We start from the raw sequence: 13,145 nt of genomic DNA, 5'->3' as shown, positions 1-13,145 counted from the left end.
AAAGTGTAAAAGGCTTACTGTAGTTCGGTGTCGCTAGAACTGGAGCTTGGCATAGGGCTTTCTTTAACTCATTGAAACTAAGTGTATGTTTAGATGTCCAAGGGAGGACAGTCGATACGGCTGCCTCCTGTGTCGTTAACTGTATCAGTGGCTTGGCTAGAAATGCATACTGAGGAATCCATTGTCTGCAGTAAGAAGTAAGGCCGATAAAAGCACGTACCTCCTTCTGGGTCTTGGGCTGAGGAAGACTCGCTATTAACTGGATACGGTCTGGTGTCAACTGCCTACCCCTCTTGGACAGTAAGTGTCCTAAGTAGACCACTTGCTGGACACAGAATTGAAGCTTAGAAGGGGACACCTTGTGCCCCATCTCGGCTAGGAAATACAAGACTGTAAGGGATGCTCGCTCGCAAGCACGTTCAGAACGGGCTGTGATCAGGAGATCATCGACATACTGGAGCAGGGCAGTGTCAGTTGGCATGTGAATGTTGTCTAGTTGTCTTTTAAGTGCTTGACTGTAAATGCTAGGGCTTTCTGTGAAACCTTGAGGAGCGCGTGTGAACATATAGCTCCTTCCATTTAAACAAAATCCGAAAAGAAACTGGCTGTCTGGATGAATAGGGACACTGAAAAATGCGTTCTTGAGGTCGATTACAGTAAAGAATGAAGCTTCAGAATCAATAGCTGTTAATAGGGAAGAGATATCTGGGACCACTGGGTACTGAGGAATAATACATTTATTAAGTTCTCGTAGGTCAATCACTAATCGATATACTGGGGGTGCATTTGGATCAGTACGTTTCATGACAGGAATGATCGGAGAATTGCATACATTGGAGTCAGTTTCTACAACCACTCCTTGAGCGATGAGCTCGTCAATAATTTTGGATAAGGCTGCTACAGCCTCAGGTGGCAATCTGTACTGTCTGATTCGTGGCAGGACTACACCTGGCTTGAGAGTCACACGATAGGGTGTGATTTGCATATAACCAACATCAGTTGGACCTTGCGCCCATAGATGCTGGGGAACATTGGACAATCTGGGATCAAAATCCCGTAATACATAGTGACCCTTAAAGTCACGTAGGAACAGTCGTATTCCCTCTGGGGAACAGCATATAACTGCACCTAACTCTTTCAGTGTTTTAATACCTAATAGATTCTCTGGACACGACTTAGTAAGTAACAGGTCAGTAGTGCGGGACAATGGACCTACTTCTAGAGTAACTGGCTTTGATATTTCATTTACAATGGGTTTTCCTGAAAATCCAAGGGAAACATTTCTTGAGCCTGAGAGCGGAGCCCCTGGAACTTCGGCGTGGCTAATTGTGGTCCTACTTGCCCCTGTATCAATCAAAAACTTTCTGTCTTTCCCTAATACTTGACTGTGAACATAGGGATCTTCTTGATCTACAGGTATCTCGATGAGAGGCAAGCCTACCTCCCTCTCTAGGCTGTTTCATGAATATGGCTGATACTCTGGATACTCAGACTGTGCATACTGGTACATCTGCTGTGTAACATGCTGTGTTGCAGCGATGGGCTGCGGTGCTGTAACTGTCTGTGGTGCATTCTGTGGCTGAGGAATCTGTGAAACTTGTTCTTGTCTAGGCGGACGTGGTCTTTCTTTAGTCTTACCAGTAGCTATGTTGTGTTTCAGAACTGCACACTCGTTTATAAAATGACCTGGCTGTTTACAATAATTGCAGTTCCCTTTAACGGGAGCTGCAGGATGACTGGCTTGATTCGGACCCCTCTTCTGACTGTCTTGAGGAACAGATTGTGCAACTAGTACTTTCATTTTCGTGTCTTTCATACGTTTTCTCTCGTGTTCTTGCTCTTCTCTGATTCTGTTCTGGTGGTATTGGAGCATCTGTAACATCTGGGACGGGGTATTAGCTTGCCAGGTACTTTCAACTTTCAAAACTCGATTTTTAATTTGTGGACTGGAATTCTCGACTAATTTAGTAACAAAAAGGTGAGGGTATGACTCACTACTTGTCTTGAGGCCACTGTTGATGCTAAAACATTTCTCAAATCTGGAATAAAAATCACTAATGTCTTCGTCTTGTTTCTGTTTACAGGCTGAGATTGCATCCCAGTCTTCCTTTTTCGTGGTTAACAATCTGGGTAAAACTTGAATCAATAATTCAGGTAATTCTTTACATTTCGCTCCAAGACCGGTACCTGGTACTCGTGCCTTATCTTCAGCTTCTAGAACTGCCCAATCTATCTTTTTCTCTCCCACCTCCCATTCTTTTTCCTTGAGCTTTTCATACACCCCTGCGGGCAACAGAACTTTTAACATTTTAATTATGTCTGGATACGTGTATTCTCCCATACGGAGCATGTCTTTTAATTCTCGGTGGAACCCTGCTGGATCTTTATCATGACAGGGAATTAATTTCTTCATCTCTAGGAGTTCCATCTTTGTAATCGGAGTGTAAACAAACACTCGTTCTAGTTCGCCACCCGTTCCTCTAACTGGGTGGACTTCTCGTAACGGATTCTGTCTCTCTATGTAAAATGGTTTACTTTCTGGGGGTGAGACATGAACAAAATGCGGGTTCAGAAACGTTCTATATTTGTGACGCTGTTCTAGAATGACACTAATTAAATCGGTACCTAAACCTTTCCATCTATACTGGAGTAGCTCGTTCAGGACATCGTGTAACGGACCTGGATCAGAGTGCTGACCCTCATACAATGTAATGAGGTGCTGAATCATATACATACCCGCCAGTCGTTGCTCGGCTGGGGGCATTTTCAGAAACATTTGTGCCACTATTTCGTCTGGAAAAGTGGTAGAATCAGTAATCCATCGGACTGCTGATCGGACTAGTTCTTGTTCATGCATGGTACTTAACTCGCTATAACCGATTCGTGATTTCAGAATGTGGTCGGTAGCTTGAAACACTTGTTCTAGAGAACCTTGTTCTGGTGCTGGATGATGGAAAATAGACTTGTGTTCTAGGCGTAAATGGCGATCTGGAAATCTAGATTTTCCTACATACGCTATTCTGTCAGGATTCTCGTCATCTAACTCTTCAGGATCAGAGTTACTTTCTTTCTCGCTTACTTGTGCTGCTTTACGTTGTTCGTGCATCCTTATTATTTCTTTACGGATTTTCTTGTACATACTCTCCATAGCACCGACGGTCTTGTGCTTACCCTCGGCTATATTATCACTCCACCTTGTCAGGGTTTTCATTTCAGCCGGATCTTTAGACGGGTAATCTTGTTCTCTTATTAGACAATTGATCAGAAACTTTAATATCATGAGCTGGGTCTCAGCTTTCCTTTGAGACATGGCCTCGCCAATGCTTTCTGGATCATCCCCTGTACGGATGAAACGATATATTCTGTCTAGATCTTCTTTCATATTCGGTAAGGTGACTAGATACTCGGTCACTTTTCTTACGCGGAATGAATATAGAACCATATTATCCTCGCCTGGGACTGGATCATAGCCGCATTCGGCAAGGGATTTTCTTATTTCTGCTACAGTCTGATGTCTGGGCGTACGCTGTGACGCTTGCATATGTAATTCGGCTGTCGTTAAACGCTTGTGTGGCGGCGGGGTTTGAGGAGTACCCCCCCCTGCAGCCCCTAAACTAGAGTCGTCTACTGAGGCTCTTCGTCCTGGCAGAGTGGGAAATGGAAATGTAGGCTGGACTTGTATAGCGGGCTGGACCGGGGGTACCGTAACAGGTACTCTGGTGTCTGGAGGAGCGGGAAGTGCCTGATTTACAGGGACTGGCGGAGCGCGAACAGGATTTGCATATTCTGGGACTGTGTCGTCCAAATAGGACGAAATAAAAATATCAGCTGCGGTCGGTTTGTGACGTAGCTTGGTCGGAACTAATGGTGGCGGGAAATTACTGGATGCCTCTGGGGTAGCTTTTGGCAAGCCCTCGGCAAGAAGAGGATACATACCCTTAATAAGAGCATGCCTCTGTCTGTCTGACTGTTCGGCTTTAACTTGTTCACCTATCTCGATTAGTTCTTTTTCTTGTGCTCGTTCTAAGGATTCTCTACTTAATTCTGACTTTCTGATTTCTTTTTCAGTTCTTTTATGAGCTTCTTTGCGCCATAACTCGATGGCATCTTTCTGTGACTGTCTGGCTTTCTTTTTCCATAATGCCTCTTCTACTCGCATGATACACTCGGCATCCCATGTACCCGATACGGGCCATCTATACTTTTCTTCTAACTGTTTGGTATAATCTACCCATAAGTCTAGATACAAAACGGCGCTTATGCCATGCTTCTGATACATAAAATGACCTGGACTGTCCCTAGGCGGAACTGGAACTGCTGCTTCCAGCAGACCCTTTCTAGTTTTTAACTGACGTAACTTAGAAAACAAGGGCATGACTGGACTGTAATCTAGACACAATACAATACACAATGAACACGATACTTATTCCCCATTCATACCACGACATTAAAATACATGAAGAACATTTAAAAATAACAGTTCGAACAGAATACTACCTGGAATACGGAACACAGAATACATGAATTTCCTCGAGAACAGAACTGACTGGAACAGAAACTAGGTGCACTGCTGAAACAGTACGAAACTTACCGGTCTCATAAAGAGACACGTCAGGACCCGCATCCACCGAAGTGGACACTTCGTTTGTGGGTCTGTGTACCACCAACCCACGGACCAGAGTCAATTAAATTGACCCTGTCTAGATACTACCCCAGTAACGGTACTCACCGGGCAGCAAGAACGGAAGGCCTCAGACTGGACTGGACTGCCTCGACGTCGGACGGACGAACTTCGGACTTCTGTTACGGGTGGACCTCCGGATACCTCGGACCTTGGACTCTCGGCTTGGGCTCTGGTCGGGACTCGCCGCGTTCCTCCACCGTCTCGTCTGGATGCTGGACCGCCTCCTCCGTCTCCTCCGTGGGCCTGAGGGATACTTGAAGCAGAAATATCTGCCGGTGCGCAGAAGAGTTCCGTCACGACTGCAGAGGGTCAGGGGGTCGGCGTGGCTTCACCGACGCGTGGGGAAAGGGCAAGTCCCTGTTCGGGCGCCATTATGTGGTAAATAAATAAATAATACCCTATTTTTGAATGAATAAATAAATAACAAATAGCTCAATAAAATAAGAGTCAAGATTCGAGGTAGTAGGAGTTTGCAGGTTTATTACAGCATAAAGGACAGGGACAGGACGACCTGCACAGGAATAGGATAGCAGGGCCCGACAGCGCTGCCGGGGTCAGGACCGGGCAAAAAGCAGGAAAAGGATGACTTTTTAATAACAGTACACGAGCATATATACATAACGCAAACACATAGCATTACATTGCAATAGGCGTAGCAGTGGGTGGAGCAGAAGGCGTGACGCGTAGCAGTCGCGAAAGATAAGGGTGAAAAGAGGTGTAACAGGGCGTATACATGGACATGTGATGCAAACGTAACAGAATATGTCATGAATGGGGTGTAACCCATGGAGGGGGCTACCTAAGGAGCCGGGACCTCTAACCTGATGGTGCGCGCAAACTAGCAATGACGTGTTACTAGGAGAAGCTGGGGGCTTCGAACTCTGTGCTAGGAGCAGAGACTGAAGTCTGGAGAGTCAGGGCGACATGTACCTAAACAGTATCTAGTATCTGATGTTTAGAGAACATGTTGATATAAACTAGAAGTCAGGAGGGGAAAGGCTAACTTGATTCTAAGACTGGACCATGCATTATTCTACATGTAGTGCGTGATGAAGAATATTAAATGACCATTAAATGCAGTATTTCTCTAACGTGGAGACGTGAAGGCTAGACAATGACGGAAACTATCGATGCGATTCAGTAGCTTTAGGAATGCAGAGAAGGAGGACTGAACTGATAACTGGAATCATAACATATTCTTGGCAGACTCAGAGGCAGAGCCAGGGTGAGCCGGGCACTGCGAGGCAGGAAGTAAGTGAAGGGTCGAGGATACAGGTGGGGGCTGTATCGCTCCTCAGCGAGGCTTCAGGAGACAGGAGCTGAATCTGGTGTCCAGGCCCTTTTGAGGCCTAGAAACGGGGACTTTACAATGGAATAACGTGCACACTGAGAAACGTGGCAACGTAGCTTTACATAGGCCTGATATTCGTAGTATTCACGAGAACTGGAAACTGGCATACTAGAGGTGGACACAACTGTAATTGCGTCATTAATCGAACATAGGGAATACATATGCATATTTAATCATGCACATATAACATATGATGGATGACACGTAGGGACACAGAACATGGCAAAATTTACTTTTCCACAGGTATCCAGACACAGTGCAGCGTTCTTTCCTGTGTCTAATTACGAGTCACTGGGATCAACTTATCGGTCTACACAATACCATCCTGGTGCGCATTTTTGTCTTCAAGGTCTGGGGGATATTACCCGAGACTTTGCTATTGAAGGATGGCTGTCACCTTGGGAATGTGTGAGGTCCTATAGTCAGATCAGCCGACTGATTGGTAGATATCAATGTCACCGGGAGGACCATTGTACTGTCCCACCTATAACATGTCCAAAGGTAGTCATTAACACCTATTTGGCTGCCATGACTTGAATACACATTGCGTACTGCATATTTACCGTCCTTATTAGTTGGACTAGGACACTGTGAGTATCTGCTAAGACACATTACCAACCAACATCAACTGACAGGACCTCTGGACTGTCCCATTTATAACGCATCTAAAAGCAGGTATTAACGCCCAGTGAGTTGACACCAACTGTACACATACTGCGCACTGTGCGTTACATATACAATGTCCTTATGAATTAAGCCAAGGATATTGTGAACAAAATGTATACATTTGCACAGTACATGACATTATCTAACATTAATTGTATGGCTACATTAAATTCTACGCCAAATATATACCAAAACGATAAGTGTGGTCTTTGTAAACATTGAGGGAGTTCAGTTACACGAGTTTACTGTTATTGGCTTTTTTATTTCTATTGGGTTTTTGTGATCGCTTCAGACCAATCAGGTCCTTTCTTTGTCTCGGTCCCTTTGTGGTCCGCTTGTTGGAAGCTGATCTAGTTTAAGAAGGAACGGAGCGCAATTTGACATCTACTTGCGCTGCCGAGTATTTCCTGTTATCAACACAGACCAATCAGGTCCGCTCTTTTGCCCAGGTCCCCTACCGGTCCGCTGGTTGGGTGTTGCTCTTTTTCGAACAGGAAACGGGGCGCGATTTTACATGTGCTTTTCCGAGTATTTCCTGTTGTTTTCACGGACCAATCAGATCCGTCCTTTGCCTGGGTCCCATAGCGGTCCGCTTGCTGGATGCTGCTATTTTTCTATAGGAAATGGAGCACACCTTTATATTTGCATGCGCGGCTTTGCCGTGTTAGAGCATATTACTGGCTGATATTAGCGCGCTATTGTTAACCTATCAGAAAGCAGACAGGATGTGTCTCTCTCTGGTCCACCATGTCCCTTCTTAAAATCAGCAATCTGCACTGGCACACTACCTCCCCCTCGGCTCAGTGTAAGCCAGAGGTCACGACGGAGAGGTAGGTGTCCAGGAAGGGTCGATGTGGACGCAGTCTTTTTCGTTTTTTGTTTGTTCACCTTGTCTTTGGGGATTTGTTAAGGAGGCACTCAGCTTCCCTTAATTATGATGATAGCGCTTAAGCATGCCCTTTCCTTGGGCGAATATGGGCCATTTAAAGAAGACCTCTTAAATGAATTTAAAGGCACACTATACCAGTATGCTGTGACTGACTGTCTGTGCTGATACATCTAGAACAATGTGTACCAATCTTTGGTTTTTGGTTTTGTGTCTGTTAGCTAAATGGAAACAAACACTTGAGGTAAACTAACGCACTACATATACATATACATACCTTTGTCAAGGTGCTTTTTGGTCACCTGCACGGACGGAGTGATCTATAATTTTTTGAATTTTTATTATACATCTCTCATCATTGGCTGCCTTGGTCACCCACCTGTATCTAATCTGGAAGATAACTATTTGAAAAATGAACCTAAATAAACTATAACACCACTTTGAATGAATCTCTTCTAGTGCGTGGCCTCCTTTAGCCTGAGCTGTCGCCAGGTGAGGTGAGGTTCCTGATCCCACAAAGTTGGGTAAGTTGTTAAACAGAGCATATTGTCCAAATGTACATACACACAAATGTTACTAGAATGAACATAATTCGCTGTTGTATTTTTCTGTTTTTCTTCTTTTTCTTTTTGGACAGGAGGGGATACACCACCCATGAAAATATTGGTATTTCTTTTTTCACAATATATGAAGTAAGTGTTGCAGTAGTGATTCATAGGTCCTGACGAAAGCCTCTTAAGGCTGAAACATGTTGACCAGAGAACATCTATGGTAATTAGCAAACCATCTTTCTTGCTACTATCACTCTGTTTTAACCATACCATCTTGATGGGCACACTCAATAAAGTTTTCTTGTTGACGTCAAGATAGGCATTTTTAAATCACTTGGATCATTTTCCTTCTTTTTCACATATTCTTATTTCTTTGAGCACTGCAACTAAGCCCCATCGGCCTCATACGCTGTCATTTGTTCTGGTTGAAGGTTCAACCATTGGGTCCAAGGTTAACCTCAATGTTCACTTGAGGAAGTGCCTGTTGGACACCAAATTTTCAAACTCGAAATCCCAAATGACGAGCTTCCACTATTGAGTGGGCTGATGGGTACTTTTTCCACTTTTTCCACTTTTTGTATCTCTTTATCTATCCTGTCACTCCAGCTCCTCCTGCGGAATACTTTATAGATTCCTGAGTATGTCTGGATTCTGCTAAAGACCTGTGGCATCTTCCGTGTGTTCAGTATGTATAGTTGGGGGACAAGATGCTGTTAGGTCTATAATAATAATTCCCCTCGGGCCCCTCTCCACTCTGTAGTCTTGTGCTTCTTGGAGCTAACCTTTGGAGTGCAGCTTAAGTCCATGTGTAATTTGAGCCAAAAGTCAATGGATGAGCGCAGCCCCATCACCTAGGTCACTCGCTAGTATGGATAGTGCCACCATGCCGCCAAGGTATGCAACTGACATAGAGGCTCTGTCTCATTCCCTAATGTGTATGTGTCTAATACCCTAATCTGTCTTCTTTGTGATCCCAGCCAGCTGGTCGTGCTTCAAATGATAAAACAATTAATATAAGTTAAAATAAACGCATGGTCTACCTGCGAGAAGACATTTTGGGATTCTCGGCCCCTCCATCGTGCTCTGAACGTATGAGATGTAGCCTAAGGTTTTTGGTTCTTTCATGGACAGAATAAGTTTGTTTTGGTTTATTGGACAGAGAATCTCTTCTTTATTAAACAAAAGAGGCATTCTATAGACTCTGTCCTGTGAATGCCAAGGGACTCCATGTGTAGCCTGGGAAAGGCACACCTAGCACAAGATGAGATACTCCACTTGTCTTCTAAGACACAGAGCAACAAGATGCCAAGAAACTGACAAACAGTGTCACATATAAATAACATGTAGCATATTTCGTGTTTGTTAAAGAGACGTTGCCTTGTTGTAAAATACAAGACATAGGGAGTCAATTAGTCCCTGGCAAGAGGCCCACTCACCTGCAGAGGACCACCCGATGCATGACGACATCCATGCCTACCTGGCGGGGGTCTCTGTGCTTTAAGGTCACTTATGGCTGCGCTCAATGCTAAGTGGCATGTGTTTCGTCACCTGCTTGGAAATTATTTGTATTTCACAAACAAACTCTCAAAGATGGAGTTTGTTTGTAAAATGCAAATAAATCAGTGGACCCGATGCACTGCCAATACATCAAGGCCACTGATTACTTTCTCTGTCCATTACTGCCATCCCTCGCATACTGGTCCCGGGCAGGAATATCAGGTGACAGTTGCCCCCCTCCAATAGGTCAATGCAACCATCATGGTAAACCAGCAGTCGTATGTCGGACAGACTGCCGGATCAAGGGTTTCCATCAGTTGAATTGGCAGAAAATCCACTGACGGAAACAATGAAGTTAACCCAACTTTAAAATCAGCAGTGGGACAGTGAAACAGTAGGATGAGGCATGTGCTATTTTTTGGTGAATGCCTCACATCTGCCAAACTCTAAGTGTCCCATACCATTCCTCCTGCCCCATGGTTTCTACCTAGAGGCAAACCTCCAACTACCTACTCTGTTCCATGATGATCTCTGCCGATGGATGTATGACATTACAACGGATGCTTTTACCACGCATGCCTTTACAACACAGTTTTTACAACGCATGCTGTTACAACGCATAACGCTTAGGGGTGCTGGATAGTGAATAGTTTAATTTACTATTCCAACTCCAGTCCCCGTGGATAGTAGGGAAGGTGTTGGATAGTAAATTAAATCTATTCCCTATCTTAGAGCGCCCCCCAGCACAATGCGTTGTAATGACATGCGTTGTAATAGTTGCGTCGTAAAGGCACTGCGTGGTAAAAGTTGCGTTGTAAAGGATGTTTCCCCTGCCGATGAATGATCTTGAAACATATCTCACATTATTGTGCATCGCTCCGTTGCTTCTCATCTGTGTTCATGTTATATAATTAAGAATACTTATGTATCTACCAATCTCAAAGTACTTCGGTCGTTAGCCGTAGTTTGGAGAGGTGTTGGTAAGGGGAATCTCCTGGTGAGTGCCCTGCATGCATACTGAAGGCCCCCTCCAACTGTTAAGGGGTTGCTGGATTGCTATGTGTGTGTATGGACGCATGGTGAATTTCCTCATCCTCCTTTCAGCTGTAAAGATCAATTTGGGGAAATGATTCCCTCTGACAAAGTAGGATCTCTGAGACAAGCCTGTGTTGAAGGATGTATGTACTGTTCTGTAAGTGGCTTTTGACTTGTCATTTATTCACTTCTATTGTTTGTGACTTACAGACAACTAACCAATAAGGAGTTACCCATAAAGATCCCACCGGTCCACGTCATCACCAGGAACAGCAGCCTTGGTAAGTTGGTGCCAATGTGAGAGTGGTGCAGCACTGTCGGTAGCTCTGTGAACATCGTGTGCCCTTCTGTCGGCCACAGTTTCTTTGCCTGGCCTTTAATGCTGCCTGCACCAATGGCACTCTGTCTTTAGTTGCAGAGGTCACTGCAGGAAAGAGAGGCAGAGGAGTAATGGGCTTGTCACTAAAAGAAGAGGGACCTGGACTGCGAGTGCCGCTAAGACTAGGGAAAGAAAGACCATGTAACAATGACTATCCTGTCAGATGTGTTCCTCTGGATCTTGTGGACTCCACCCCATCTTTTCTTTTGACCCACCAACTCTTAGGGGTTTGGCTATCTGGTTTAGTTTGCAATGGATTAAATCTTCATGCCATTTAGGAGCCTATTGCTTTCAAATTGTTTCTAAACGATCAAGCCGCCCTTCGATATTGTGTTTTTATTTTACCTGATACTTTTCCTATACCTGTCAGAATTCATAGTGTTTAATCATTTCACCTTCAATCTTGGCTTTTTCTCTTGATAGACTTGTATTGAAATTCCTATGCCTTCATTGTGGCATTTGTACAAGGGATTTAAGAAGCCTTGTGAGCTTCCATTATGTATTTTTTCTGGTTCCTGATGAACCCTGGCTAATTCTTTACTTGATCCTGCTAGGAAGCGGATGCTGGGATGAACGTTCCTTCTGGATCCCGGGCGTCTGGATATCCAAAGGTTCCACAGTCTCTTCTCTGGAGAGCTTTAACCCAATTTCTTCTTGATAGATTTGTTAACAGCTTACTCTCTAGCTTTCTCTCTCTCTGGTTCTTCAGTCTTCACGGTTTCCATACTGGCTCTCTTGTGTTTACTATGATAAATGAGATTTGGACCATGGCTAATGGAATTCCTCTACAGTTGAACCGCCCCTTGTCCTTTCCAATCTACAGATATGCATTGCTGATGAATTTCTTGAAGTTGAGAGTATTGTAAATGTTCTTCTTCTTGACCAAGCATAATCGTTGGTTGACTTTCTTTATTTGTGTCTCTCCATAGTCTACATTAGTAAGCATCCATCTCAAATGATTGGTCATTTGTTTTGGCCAAAGTATATCAGACATTGAAAAGTATATTTTTACTGTGTATTCATGTCATCTTTAAACTGTTTTGTTAATGACTTACCTTCCCTCTCATATAAATTTTTCTTTCTTTCATTTTTTCACCAATTGGCCCCCCGTTGGGTACATTTCTAGCCGGTTAAGAAAGAGAGTGAGGCCGCAGTCTAATTGCCACATGCAAATGAGTTTCCATATCAATTGATCAGGAAGACTCACCAGTGTATGCTCATCTTCCCCTAATGGTATCTCCTGGCTCACCTACTGGCAGCTTGCCAAAACTCATAAACTACTGTTTCGAGATAAGCAAGGCGTGTTGGTGCAACAGCTCTTAAAACAACGATATATAGATAAGAGATAAAGAATTTAGGTCCTATAAATCTGTCAGGATGGCGGAGGACTTTACCTCTACCTTACTGAGGGACGTCTGTCCACCAAATTTTGAGTTGTCTGCCAACCCTGGAGAACGCTACACATTGAAAGGAACCGCCGACACGGCGGTTTCTAGCTATGTGGGCACATTTTGATGGAGAGCACCATCAGACATGTCTGCCGGCTGTCAAAATGGAAGTTTGTTGTTGAAAAATAAAAAACTAAGGGTGCCCGCACCACTAGAGTTTTAATTTAACTTCTTTTTTACTGTCCCTCATCCCAAGGATATACTTGCCGGTGACAGACAGTAAAAAAAAAAAGCAATCTGACCACCCACTCTAGATAGGGCGGATGGTGGATGGCTTACCTCCGATGGCTCTTACACCCTCTGGTCATTGGAAGAAGATTTCCTGGCATAAACCTTGAGGCCCGCCCAACTCTAAATAGGGCAGGCACACTGACAGCTTGGAGGTATGAGCACTCCGCCGCCTTTGCAACAGAGTACCCTGTTCGCCAAACTCTAAATCAGGACCAAAAACATCAAGATCAAATTTTGAGTTCCGTGTATTAAATGAATACCATAAAAGTTATAAAAATTGGAAAGCTCAGATCAAATGAGATGAAATAAGGCCCGGTGTTAGGAACCAATGAAAATCATCAGTTCAGTACAGGTCAACGAGAAAAGGTAAAAATCCCAGATAAATAACTCTGTGGCCCATTTAGACACTAGGAAGGG

At 44.1% G+C, this 13,145-nt stretch overlaps 1 protein-coding gene across 4 annotated transcripts in view; it reads left to right on the top strand.

Annotated features, from left to right (window-relative positions):
* Positions 1–13,145, top strand: part of LOC144797751 (NXPE family member 3-like) — a 627,879-nt gene that overhangs the window by 450,115 nt on the left and 164,619 nt on the right. For all 4 annotated transcript variants that reach the window (XR_013603456.1, XM_078668505.1, XM_078668507.1 and 1 more), the window contains exon 3: positions 10,881–10,951. Coding sequence is in view for 3 of the 4 variants with exons in the window: in XM_078668505.1 (XP_078524631.1) it covers positions 10,881–10,951 (71 nt within the window). In the remaining variant the exon portion in view is untranslated. The remainder of the gene's footprint in view (positions 1–10,880; positions 10,952–13,145) is intronic.

The sequence above is a fragment of the Lissotriton helveticus genome, chromosome 12, assembly GCF_964261635.1.
Source record: "Lissotriton helveticus chromosome 12, aLisHel1.1, whole genome shotgun sequence".
In the NCBI taxonomy this organism is placed as follows: domain Eukaryota; kingdom Metazoa; phylum Chordata; class Amphibia; order Caudata; family Salamandridae; genus Lissotriton; species Lissotriton helveticus.
The sequence above is the reverse complement of the archived record's forward strand: the minus strand, read 5'-3'. Positions and strand labels throughout refer to the sequence as shown.